This window comes from Corapipo altera, unplaced genomic scaffold (genome assembly GCF_003945725.1).
Source record: "Corapipo altera isolate COAL_440 unplaced genomic scaffold, ASM394572v1 48b, whole genome shotgun sequence".
Taxonomy (NCBI): domain Eukaryota; kingdom Metazoa; phylum Chordata; class Aves; order Passeriformes; family Pipridae; genus Corapipo; species Corapipo altera.
This window is the reverse complement of record NW_020884884.1, coordinates 15,286,518-15,299,685: the sequence shown is the minus strand read 5'-3', so window position 1 is coordinate 15,299,685 and position 13,168 is coordinate 15,286,518. Positions and strand designations below refer to the sequence as shown.

The 13,168-nt window shown below is 38.0% G+C and overlaps 1 protein-coding gene across 7 annotated transcripts in view; it reads left to right on the top strand.

Moving 5' to 3' along the window:
• Positions 1 to 12,710, top strand: part of BIRC6 (baculoviral IAP repeat containing 6) — a 172,705-nt gene extending 159,995 nt beyond the window's left edge. For all 7 annotated transcript variants that reach the window (XM_027641287.1, XM_027641285.1, XM_027641289.1 and 4 more), the window contains 6 exons: positions 120 to 337; positions 1,019 to 1,180; positions 1,603 to 1,680; positions 6,185 to 6,373; positions 8,529 to 8,663; positions 9,702 to 12,710. In XM_027641287.1, coding sequence (XP_027497088.1) covers positions 120 to 337; positions 1,019 to 1,180; positions 1,603 to 1,680; positions 6,185 to 6,373; positions 8,529 to 8,663; positions 9,702 to 9,881 — 962 coding nt within the window. In that variant the 3' untranslated portion in view covers positions 9,882 to 12,710. The remainder of the gene's footprint in view (positions 1 to 119; positions 338 to 1,018; positions 1,181 to 1,602; positions 1,681 to 6,184; positions 6,374 to 8,528; positions 8,664 to 9,701) is intronic.
• Positions 12,711 to 13,168: the final 458 nt, after the last annotated feature.

Genomic DNA, 13,168 nt, shown 5'->3' with positions numbered 1-13,168 from the left:
TTTTGTACATTAGTGTAATGCAAATTAAACTTTCCTGATTTTAATAGTCAGAATCTTTATCCAAGACTAATTCATTATTAACTTCACTCCTTTCCTGATGCATTAAAATTTTCTTCTAGATACATTTGAAATGGTTTCTGAAGATGATGACGGAAAATTGGTTTTTAAAGTCAATTACCACTACATGTCTCAGGTAAAAAATGCAAGTGACGCCAACAGTGCTGCCAGAGCCCGACGTCTTGCTCAAGAAGCTGTGACTCTTTCAACCTCACTGCCTCTCTCATCCTCATCCAGCGTTTTTGTACGTTGCGATGAGGAGAGGCTTGACATAATGAAGGTAAAGGAGCAAAGTTATTTTTATTCCTCTCTTCAGCTTGGCATATAAATTTTTAAGAAGGTGCTTTAAATCTTAGGAAAAACCAGAAGCATTTCATGTGTACTTTAACTGCTGTCCAAACGTTAACGTAAGAAGTAGTATCTGAGTCTGATTCTGATTTCTCAATAACTTGTCAGGGAGAGTCCATCTGCCTCAGGAGTGTTCTGTCAGCCAAGGAGAATTCCCAGAACAAAGTTCATTCTTCTTCAGCTATTCCAAAGGGAAAACTTTAATTTTGTTTCTCCATTATGGTCAAAGTGTGTCTTTGCCTGTGACCATTTAAGTGGTAGGCAGTAGGTATGAAGAAGTACACAGTGTGTCTCTGTATACAGAGTGTCTCTGGACCTGAGGAAACATTCTGTTAATAGCATCCAATGTGGAGAAGAGTTTCAGCTCCTTCTGTCTTGCTTTCCATTTGTAATCTGGAAAAAGGAATGTTCGCAAAGGCTTCACTTACCCACAGTATCAAAATGAACAGAATGACAGCCTGTGTATGGTTGTGATGTCTAATAATATTTTCTGCTAAGTAGCATGTGGAAATAAAATGCTTCATGTAATTTATCAAATCTCAACTGTGTGACAAATATAAGGATGGAGGGGGTTAAGAGTTTTTCTTTTTTTTTTTTTTTTTAACAATGGTAGGTTCTCATTACTGGTCCTGCAGACACCCCTTACGCAAATGGTTGCTTTGAATTTGATGTGTATTTCCCACAAGACTATCCTAATTCCCCCCCGCTTGTGAATCTGGAAACAACTGGAGGCCACAGCGTGAGATTTAATCCAAACCTCTACAATGATGGCAAGGTAGGTCAACTTGATTCCTGTGTTAGAGTAACAAGCCTTAAGGTATGCCAGAGGAGGTTTAGGAGGAATTTCTCCACATTAGGAGGAATTTCACCACAGAAAGAGTGATTAGACATTAGAATGGACTGCCTAGGGAGGTGATAGAGTCACAATCCCTGGAGGTCTTTAAAAAAAGACTGGATGTGGCCCTTAGTGCCGTGGTCTGGCTGACATGGTGGTGTTTGTCCATAGATTGGACTCGATGATCTCAAAGGATCTTTTCCAACCTAATTGATTCTGTGATAGGAAACAAATTTGACTTTTAGAATGAAGTTATACAAAAGTTTGTCAAAAATAAATTAATGTAATGTTAACATTCTGTGCTGTCCAAGCAGAACAGTTTTGTCATAATATTTGTGGTATTAATAACATCACCTTTTCAGGTGTGTTTAAGCATACTGAACACATGGCATGGGAGGCCAGAAGAGAAATGGAATCCCCAAACATCAAGTTTTTTGCAGGTGAGCAATTTCTTCATTCTCTTAAGGATATCATCTAGGAGTAGTAAGTGGTCTGTTGGTCCTAAGGATTCTTTTTGTAGAATTTTTAAAGCAGAATTTTCTTCTTCAAATAAACATAAATAGGACAAAAGTCCAGAAAACGCCTTGGAACACTAGAAAAGGAACACTGTAGAGTAGAGAAGTTCTTCAAAGTGCTCTTTGAAACCAGTATTTCTTATTGGTCTTGTCTTGAAGAGCAACTGTTCACGTGTGCAGATCGTTCCTGCACCGGTTCTGCTCAGATGCTTTGAAGTGCTTTATTTTTTAAAATTAAAAAAAGAAGAAAAAGAGAAGATAATTCCTCCTGGAATTATCACAAGTTTTTTATGATAAAGACAAAAGAGACTCCACATTGTGAGAGATGAGAAAGTGTAGTACACTAGTGCACACTAACTGTGCTCCTCCGAAGTCTACAAGAGGAATAAAGGAGCAGGGAGTTACAGTGTAGCTATACTGTGTTCAATAACAATTAGTGTTACATTAGAGCAGAATTTATTGGGACATACGGTCCTTATAAATACCATTATAAGGACATGGAGCCCTTATAATTTGCAGCTTTGTTTCATAGAAATGCACTGACTCATAAGCACAGGCATTAAATAAAAGTAAAGCTTCTTTCCTATGGCAGTTTCTGAATTTATTCCTTCTTTGGAGTAATTACATAGCACAAGGTACATTTTCTGTTCCAAATCCTAGAAGCCTGTACAGTTTCTGTTTCAGTATAATAGAATTACTGCCTTCAGCAGAACAGATTTCAGCTTGTTCAGGATTTGGCTGTGGAGAACTGATTGATCAGTCTCCTAAAAATTCAAGAATGATCTGTTCCAGTGTGTGGAAGTCAAGCAAGAAAGGGAGAAGGCCAGCATGGGTAAAAAAGAACTCCTGCCTAAGCTCAATTGCAATAAGAAAGTACACAGAAGGCAGAAAGAGGGGATGGGCTACTTGTGAGGAATAAAAGGACGTTACTCAAACATTCAGGAGAGAAATTAGGAAAACTAAAGCTCAGCTGGGCTCTAAAATGGTGAGGGATATAAAGGGGAACAAGAAGAGCTTCTTCTAAGTATACTGGCAGCAAAAGAACAAATTTTCCTTAGGCTTTCCTACTGCTCAGTGGGGCATAGAAAAAGCAGAGGTCATCTTTGTCTCACTCTTAGGGGTAAGGTTTGCTTTCATATGTCCCTGAGCCCTGACTAGGAAGGTTTTTGAGAATGAGGAGTTACAGAAGAGGAAACAATATTCAAGCTGCTTGGACCCACATGTTCTTGGAACCAAACCCAGTGCATCCAGGTTAGCTGAGGGAGCCAGCTGATATCACTGCAGAGCCATCAGCTCTCATCTTTGACAGTCAGAACAATTAAAGGAGCTTCCTGGCAAATCTCCCACTCAGCTTCAATATCAGCAAGAGAGAGGACCTGGGGAGCTGTAAGCTGGTCAGCAAGACTTTGTGGTCCTTGGGAAGATTATGGAACAAATAATCCTGGAAGCTATTTTCAAGCACATGAAAACGAGAACAGGCAGTGTGGGTTTACTGGGCAGAACAGAGCTTACCCTTGCCTTCTAAAGTGAGGTGCCTGGCTTTGCACAAAGGGACAGCAGTGGATGTAGCTCACTTTGACTTCAGCAAGATACAGTCTCCCTTAGCACCTTGTAGCCAAACCGATGAGATGTGTATTATAAGTTTGGAAAAGTGGCTGGACCAGTGGCAGAGATCTTACTGCTGTCTTCAATACCTGAATGGGGAAGGGATAGAGAAGGCACGTCTTCTAGATGCAAAGCACTAGGACAAGTACCAGTTGACACAAGATGGGACATGGGAAATTTTGATGAAATGTTAGGAAAAACTTTTTCACCATGGGAGTAACAAACATTGTGATAGGTATCCAAGACTTCCTTACATAGTGCAAGTCTCCCAAGATAAAATTTCTTAATGAAGAGATGAACTGCAATTTTGGACTTTAACCGTAAAATCATTGTAGAAAGGTGGGAGTATTAGGAAGTCTTATTTTCACTAGAGTTCTTTTTTTTTAGATTAAAGTGTTAGATTTGATTGTTAGAAATCACATGCAGCATTTGAGTTTAAAATTTAAAATTTTTTTTCGAGATTCATTTTTTAAAATAGTATGAAAATTGTTGGGAAAAGTCCCATCCCCACCATACTGGGAGAAAAACATAGCTGTTAATTGGAAAACAGCTGTAGGACTAAATAAATTGCTTGGAAAGAATTGAGCACTACATGTTTCTTCTGGCTCAGAGATTGAACTATTGTCAGACCACCCAAAATACTTATGAAATTAACTTTTATAACCCAGTGAAACTGGAAGATCAGTGTAGAGTTTCTCATTCATTACAGTTATTATTCAAGGTATCAACTGCTTATTCGGGCCCAGAAAGTACAATGCTGCAGTGTCAAATTTCTCTACCATAGTTACTTAAAACAATTATATAGATCTAAAATACAAAATTTTTAAAAAGCGAAGTCCAGCTACTTCCTGAAACACATAAAGGCCACAGATCAGCAAAACACCTTTGGTACCCGAAGCCTCAGCCCTAGGGTACTCTGGCTTGGCTTAGCACTTTTGCATTAATGTTCTGCCTTTTTTGGTTTGCTTGCTGGAACCTGATTTGCGAGGCACATTCTGTAAGGTTTGACAGTAAATAGCCATGGCTGCTTCTAGCTGAATGCTGGGTGGGTACAGGAGACTGTGATGATGTACACAGTATCATGTACTAGCACCTGCCTGAGGAACAGAAAAACTTGTTTGATTTTCCTTCTCAGCTCACTGAGGGATGCTACTTCATTTTTCCCACTGCACAGCTATGTGCCCAATCCATCAGATTGCCCTAGATTGCCCTTCTCTGCTATAATTGAAGCACAGCCACTACCCAACTACAAAGTAACAAGGTGCAGTGGCGCCTAAAGTAGTGAAGGTGTATTCCTGCGAGATGGTAGTGGGACTGAGGTTAACCTGGGTCATTCAGCTGATTCTTGGACTGTTGCTTTGATACAAGTTACTGATTTAGCATTGTGTCTGTGGAGTGAGTACACGTTGCAGAGGGTATGAAAAGCTGGAACACTTCTGTGCTGGCTTTGCAACAAGAGAAGCTCTGAGAGAATGCCACACATAAGCACAGAGCAGAACTACCTAGTTGTCAGGGCACTGCTCTGGGAAGGAACCCAAGTTTTGAATTGCCACTGTCATGGTATCTATCTGTTGCAAGCTGTACATTCTGCATCTACCAAGAAAAAGGAGGACTTTTGTCTTCCATATCCAAATTCACAAACTGGGCTGCTAAATTAGGGAATGTCTTCAAGCTGTAAATTGTATCTAGGCTGGGGGGAGAGTCAGTTCCAGAAACAGCTGCCCTGACATGGATATCTTGCACCTAAGTATGCCCAGTGCTGGAAATGCCATTCCTAGATCTGTAACATACATCAGCTTTTCAATTATTGAGGAAATGTAAGTGTTCAAATCTCTGGTTTTGAATTCTTTACAGTTTTGGAACTAAGTTTGTGTGCAGAATTGTAATCTCTGAAATTGTTGCTCGACTTGGTTCTAAGTATATAAGAAAAATCTGTCTTTCATTTAATAAAAAAGTTAGTTGACAGGGATGAATGTTTTAATACTGGAAAAATTAGCAAGCCATCAAATCATTAATATGCAGTACATATACATTTGGATTCCTAAGTGCCCTATGTATCTATTTAATTATTTGTTTTATATTAGGGATATCTGAGTGTATAGTTAAATGCCTTGTATTTATGTAAACATCTATTCCCACATGTGCTGCATGGTAGAATTGAAGGAGGGAAAACTGTCATTTCCTAATCACTGAATAGTTGGTGCTTTGTTGATATAGTACTGAAAACATTTTTTTTTCCTATTTAAAGAGGAATACTGAGATTTTGTTTTAATGGCATATGACACAGTGTTTTTTGTAAAATATGAAATGAAAGGGCTAAGAACATTCATTTGAAAGAAAAAATGTAGATCAAGATTAATTTCAGTGGTTCACCTGGCATTTCACCTCCCTCATTCCTTTTCCATCTAGTTCTGATTTAGAGGAATTAGCAAGCTCAGCTGCAGGAAAAAAAAAAATCAAAATTGTTGACTGAGAACTTGACAAATACACTTTCTTTCAGAAAAGGGTACAACCAGACATTTCTTCCTGTAAATACTGCCTTGCATTTATATTTGTATCTTTGTGTTTGTTTGGTTTGGGGGTTTTTTTGAACTGACATTTGTCATTTAATTAGTGTTTGAGCCAAATACACAGTCACAGGACTTGGTGTTTTTGTATTTGTAGTGCTGGTTTCAGTTTAAAAACTTGGACGTAATCTGTGTTACAAATGAAAGTACTTTGCAATAGAAGTGGGTTTGCACTCACATAAGGTGACCAGAATTATGTATATTTGTAAAAACATTTGGGTAGCACAATTTTAATATTTAGTTTCTTCTCTTGACAGGTGTTAGTGTCTGTCCAATCCCTAATACTGGTAGCAGAACCATATTTTAATGAACCAGGTTATGAACGATCAAGAGGTACTCCAAGTGGTACCCAGAGCTCCAGAGAATATGATGGAAATATACGACAGGCAACAGTCAAGTGGGCAATGCTTGAACAAATGAGAAATCCGTCACCATGTTTTAAGGAGGTAGGTTTTGTGAAACACAGTAAATATTTCTCTTGTTTGAGCATTAAGAATAACGCAAATATTTGGAAACATCATGCATGAGATGTCAGTTTTTAGCCTGGGGCAACTGACTCAAGAGACTGAAGTGAATAAGGATGCACCTGACTTCACAGATTCTTTTCTGGGAAACAGGAATGCACACGAGTTGGGACTGACCTGAACAGAGGCTTGGTACAGTTTGGTAGAACATGGTTCATTCAGCTCAGCTCATTCTTAATGCTGAGTGGTACTTCTACATTGCCTGTAAAAACTGTTGATCAGGCCTACAAATGGGCATTAGTCTGCTCATTAGTCTGAATAACTAACAGGAAGTATTTTTCCAAGAAACATGAATTTGAAGTAAGTAGTAGGAAACACTTCAGATATACCAAGACTATGATAAAGATAATATTGTGACACATAATCAAATAACCTCTGCTAAGAGGTCCTTTTCTTCTAGCTAATGTAACGATATCACTTTGGCAAAGGAGTTCTCAAAGTACAATGAGATTAAATTAATTAAAGATGTAAGAAAGCAGTGGGCTCCCTGACAGTAATGCTCCGTGTTTCTTCTCACATATACAGAAATGAAGGATATGCAGTATTACAGCATTTGGTAACTGAATCCCAGGTTACTGCTGCTGCAGCTTCCTTCAAAAGAGTCTCAGCAATATTGTGCTTACTCTCCAGGTCAGCTTTTTCACTTGCTGGTATGAAAAAGGCAGCTTTTGGAAGAATGCTGGATTCCATCTGCGGCCCCATCCAATTATGAAAACACATCTCTCAGATTACCTGAGTACTTCCCTGGGAGACTTGCTTGTTGTTAAGACCTCTAGGTTTTTTGTAGGGTTATCTTAGGAACCTTAACAGTGATGATCAATTCAGTAACATAAATGCAAAGGCATCCTGAAAACTGAAGTCTTTAAGAACATACATCCTGAGATCTGTTGTCTTCAAAAATCTCAGCTGTCTTCTCTTTAGTGTCTTAAATGACAGGTAGGCTCGGGAGATCTAAACTGCCAGTCTTAGGGAGTTCTTCAAGCTCCATTATGGATTTAAGGAATGCATCCAGAATTGAAGTCACACTTTGAATATGCAGTTTCTCTTTAGACAGATAGCTATATTCTCTAACCTCCGGAGGGAAAGATGATTTTGCCAATTAAGTTGCAATATTGCCAAGAACTCTCTGTGCTCAATAAAATTTGTTTGATTTTATTGTTTCTTTCACCATTCACAGTTTTAGAAAAATGTTTAGGACAAAGCCAACACTAAGCAAAGTTTCACAACTTTGTGTGAGGGTTGATTGGTTGGGTTTTTTAAACTCAAATGTGTACTTAAATACAAAAATTACTCTGCAATCAAATACTTGCTCCTACCAAAACTGTGGAAAGCTCAACTACTATTGCCTGGGAAGTCTGTTGTCCCCAGAGGTGCTGCCTCTGCCTAGGGCATATAACTGTGATTGCATCTCTTCCGTAGCAGCTGGTATGATCCTTTTTCTCTCTGCAGAAGCATGTTATGTTCCCATGCTCTTACTGTTTACAGCATTTCTGCATATCTGTTTTCTGTTCGGGCAGCCAGTGATTAGTGAGAGGGGAAGACTTGTGCTTTTCTAGTAAAATAGGGTGGTGAAGGAAGCAATAAAAGCCTTAACAGGGTGTCTGTGTAACCGCCTCTGTGCAAACTTAAACGTCCATACATTGTGCCTGTGTAGTAAGTTCATCCTTGAACTGAAGAATGTGTGTAGCAGTCTGCTATCACTTTCTCTTTTGCTTGTTGTATTCCTGGTACTCATTTACCCTGCACCCAGATAACACAAGCAACTGCTGAAATGGCAGGCTGCACACAAATCGTAGGTTCACACAGACTGGAAGAGACATCCAGGCCAATGAACTCCTCAAAACAGCATCAGCTGAATTCAGACCAGGTTCTTCAGGGCTTTTTCCAGTTGAGTCTTGGAAACCTCCAAGGACAGAAATTCCACAATTTATCTCCAGCCTGGTTCAATGCTGAATTATTCTTATACTGATTTTCTTTTTCCTTATATTCAGTTAGACCCATAGATATCTTGCAGATTTGGTATTGTTTAAGTATATGGTTCTTCCATCCATGTTACACTGGGAATGTTTTCTTGCAGGTCATCCACAAACACTTTTACTTGAAAAGAGTGGAGATCATGGCTCAGTGTGAAGAGTGGATAGCAGACATACAGCAGTACAGCAGTGACAAACGGGTAGGCAGGACTATGTCCCACCATGCAGCAGCTCTAAAGGTGAGATTTTTATAATTTCATGTCCTTTAATCTAAAGATGACAAAGGGCAATTAAATTGCTCACAGACTGAGTTTTATAATGGTGCTAATAGAAAACCCTGACAACTTTAAAACCTATAAACAAACCTAAGTTTCCTAGCTGGTAAGAGATAAAATGTATGTGCACTCCACTTTCTCAGGTTTTTTTCTACAAGTTGGACTTTCCTTTAGCACCTGTCCTGCCTGTTTTTCTATGAATACTTACATAAGATACAGAGGGGTTTTTTGTTCCCAGTAAGGGTGGGTAGAGGTTAATGATAAATTTGCATTAGAACAAATTCCTTGCCAGAAGACAAGTTTTTAGAGTAGACAAGCACAGTTACTAAGCTGTGGTCCACTACAGCCACTTTTACCTGTGTTAACTTTAATCAAATTATAACCATTATAAATGCTTTCTGCCTTCCTAGCCAAGTATTATCATTTGTGTATTTTGTGCCTGCACAGACAACACACCTGTATTTGGGGTTTTTTCTTCCCTTGAGATACAAACCCCAAATTTTTAAAGGCTTCTTTTTTCTACTGCTAGACTTGCATTGTTTCAACGTGACTGGTCTTCAAAGTGAAGTTACTGTTTGTTAGTTACTGTGATCAGTATACAAATCTCTGCATATCTGTCTCTGTAACAGATCTCATCATGAACTCTTTATGAATTTGTTTTGACTGTATGACCTACCTAGTCTGAGCCAGTTTCTCCTGCAATCACCAAACACAAATGTGACTCAACCACAAGACAAATAGCGTAGCATTTATATTGATGCACTTGTTGGCTGCAATTCTGTTGACTGCCTTTAATTTGTCCCTAGCAGCACTTGCTAATTATTCTGTCAATAAAAGGAAAGTACCAATCCTTCAGTATGGGGGAGAAGTTGATCCAGTCACTAAAACAGTACATTTAAACCTTTTCTACTCACTCTTTTTGTTTGTCTTATGTTGTCTGACGTTGTGAAAAGTATTGTTTTAACTATGGCCTTCCACACTGACTTCTGTTTGTATATTCAGCGTCATACAGCTCAGTTGCGGGAAGAACTTCTAAAACTTCCCTGTCCTGAAGGATTGGATCCAGACACTGACGACTCCACAGAAAAATGCAGTGCCACAACAAGCTCAGAAGAGACCATGTTGCACGAACAGGTTAAACCCAGCAGCAGTAAAGATGTCCCCACTGATTTCAAGTTATGAGTCGCATTGACATGGACTTTGTAGACACAACGGCTTTGAAGCACAAGCCAAATATGTCAATATTTGTATGTAAGAAGTTAATTATGTAATAGGTAATGAAATTGAAACTATACTATGCCCTTAAGGATATACAGTTTAATTAAAAATGATCTTTTATTTACCTGTACAAGAGTGTAAACTTTTTTTGTGCTTTTATTTTTCAATTGTGAGAACCACTGATTGGTATGTTTAAAAAGTTATGTATACAAAAAATGGATAAATCACTGATATATAAGGGAAACTACCTTAGGAAAGAATGTTTACTGAATGTTTATTATTTTTTTTTACTTGTAGAGTGAGGGCGGTTGTAACAAAGAATATATATTGGTCATTCTTACAGCTACTATTTAAAGTCAGAAAATTTTCACTGAATTTGATAGATTTTACGTTTGGCCATATATTCATGCTCATATTTGATTCTAAAGAAAACCTCCTGTATACTTCAATAAACGTTAAATGGACATGATCCCTCTTTTATGATTTACTGGTACATTTTTTAAATAAACTGCCATAAAATACATTCTAGCTGAAGACTTGCACTTGTATGACTGAATTCATTACAGTCAACATACTTAATTTTATGCGTACTAAATCTAAAATGCAGATAAAATAAATGCATATGGTTTTACCTCATGCCAAAATTTAGACTTCTGAATTCATCTTTTTTTTGGCTATTTTATGCAAACTAACAGTATTCTAAATTTCTTAAGGGCTATTCTGGAACAAAGTCTTTACTGTATTGAAATGTCTGATTTTTACATAATCAACTGTACTCTTAATTGCTGACAGGGGCTAGCAACATGCCACGCAGGACTCTGATGTTCTGTAGTTCCTACTGTATAGACTTATTTCCAGTTTTATACTTGCAGCCACAGATCCCTAACTAAAAAGGGTAACAGTTTGCTTGACTTAATCAAGTCTCGCTTTTAACATAACATGCATTGCTATCACTGTTCTTAATTTTTGAGTAGTCCTTGAAGGACTAAAAAATTAGTACTGGTGTTACCTCAGACTAATGATCTGTTGTATGATAAATACTACAAATCAGGCAAAACCGAAGGGTTTTTGTTTTCTATTTGTTCTTTGTTTATAAGTATCACGCTGGAATTTTTTCACTTTTTGTTTTACAATGTATTATTTCTAATCATTAAAAATGGCACCAACTGAGGTTGTGTTCTTATGCTGATGGTTAACAGTTAGTTCTGATAGTCCTGACCAAAGTGCAATTTTTCTGTTCTGTTGATGTGTTGTGTTAATCCAAGGCCTGTCCTGATTGTACATACCTCTCAAAATACCAACTTAGCTACATCTGTGTAACTTCAGGGGATCCTTAATCAAAAAGCAAAACAAGTAGCTCTGTGCCAGAATTGCTGGTAAATACATGAAACAAAGAGCTTATGCCACATAGTCAAAGTGTTAGAACTTCAGTGTTACAACAGCACTGCATTTTTATAGACTGGATTTTACTTACTTTCTATTACTGTACAAAGTGACTGTGATACTCCTGTAAAGGCTCCAAAAGCAAAATTACCCACTGACTTCCAATTATATTTAAGTTAGGAGTTTCCATTAAAGCTCTGCACTTACTGCCTAAACTGTCTGCCTACAGGAGCGTAGTCTTTTTATAAAATCCTGGCACTCTTACCAAAACCAAATGTATCAAACCTGAAGCTCCTCTTTAAAAATGAAGAGTTTTTTCTCTACCACTAAAATGCAACATTGAAACAAAAAGTACTGAACATGCATTGATTTGACGTGAGGAGGGTAGCTAACATGATTGTGCCTCCGTCTCTGCTTTATGGTTTCATAGCAATGCTAATGTGAAGTCACTGCTGCTTAATTAGGCAAATGTAAACAGCTGCATGGGATATTAAACTCTAATTTGTATCCACATACCAATTATCCATTTTTTGCTCTAACCTGAGCTAAAATGGTATTGTACCAAATTATTGCAGAGATTCAATCCTTAATAACTTGCAACTGTGTTACAGTCTACTAAGTAAATTGTGAACTTGGCAACAGATACAAAATACTTATTTTCAGGTTTTTATATACATAAGGTAGCTATGCTACCTTGCAGTAACATCACAGTAAATCCAATGAGGTGTGTAGACTCATCTCTTACCATTTTATCAAACTGAATAGAAACTTGTTGTTAGAAATCACAGTTTCTAACTATCCATTCAAGTCCTGTGTTTTGACTGTTAAGCTGATTTTGTAGAAAATGTTTTAAAAAAACCCAGAAATTATTTTCAGAAGGCAAAAGGGCAGTAAACTGCTAGTTAGATCGTTATGGAATTTCACTCCATGTTTTTTGTGCTGCCTTTGGCCCAAGATTCACTGCTGACACTACAGTTGCTGTGCAGTGTAGTGTGGGACATTACCAGCCGTTGGAATTGCTGTAGCCACTCTGCCAGAGGAAGAGCACACCACAGAGTAAGTGAGGAATGTTTCCTGATGCATCACAGACAACAATGCCAAGCTTTTCTGACTGATTCAGCTACAGTGTCTACAGGAGAGGAAACAGCTTGGCCCTTCTATGAGACCCTGTGCTCCGTGAGAGCAAATCCATTATTATTACACTGATTGCTGCACATAAAGGACTGTTCTGTTCTGCAGTTGTAGGCACAATACTCTTTGCATATGGACATGGATGATGGTACCTCTGCAAGATTGGGTGGTTTCCTCTGGAATTTCCTTTGGGTAAAAGATGTGCATAAATGTATGGATTAATGCTCCTCTGTAATTCTACCACTCCTATACAGGAAAAAACAAATATGACAATCTAGGAAAACAAAAAAAAAAAAGAAATTTGAAACATAAGAAAGCTGTAAAAGACGTCCAAGTTTCACTCCAGTAATTACATGTTAAATGTTTAGGTACTAGCAGAATAAAGTATGTGTGACTATAGATTGATAAGATCTATAGCAGCCTGTTTGGCCTTGTTGGTTGGGCTTTTTTAATGTGTTTCTTCTGTAAATCTGTTACATAAGTTCAAGGTAGATACTGTACATGTCTGCTAGCCTGGTGAGGAGACTCTTACTGAAGCAGGTAAAATTGTGCTGACACAGGTAAGGCACTGGACTATGGATAAGTTCTAGGGAGAATCAGTGTGGGTCTGCCAGTGCTGTGATTGGATGATAGTCTATTAAAGAGCAGTAGAACTTAAATTCTTTTCTTTAAAAAGTAAATAAAAAGAAAGCTCCCATACAATACAGGAAACATACTATACTACTTTTGATGGCTAT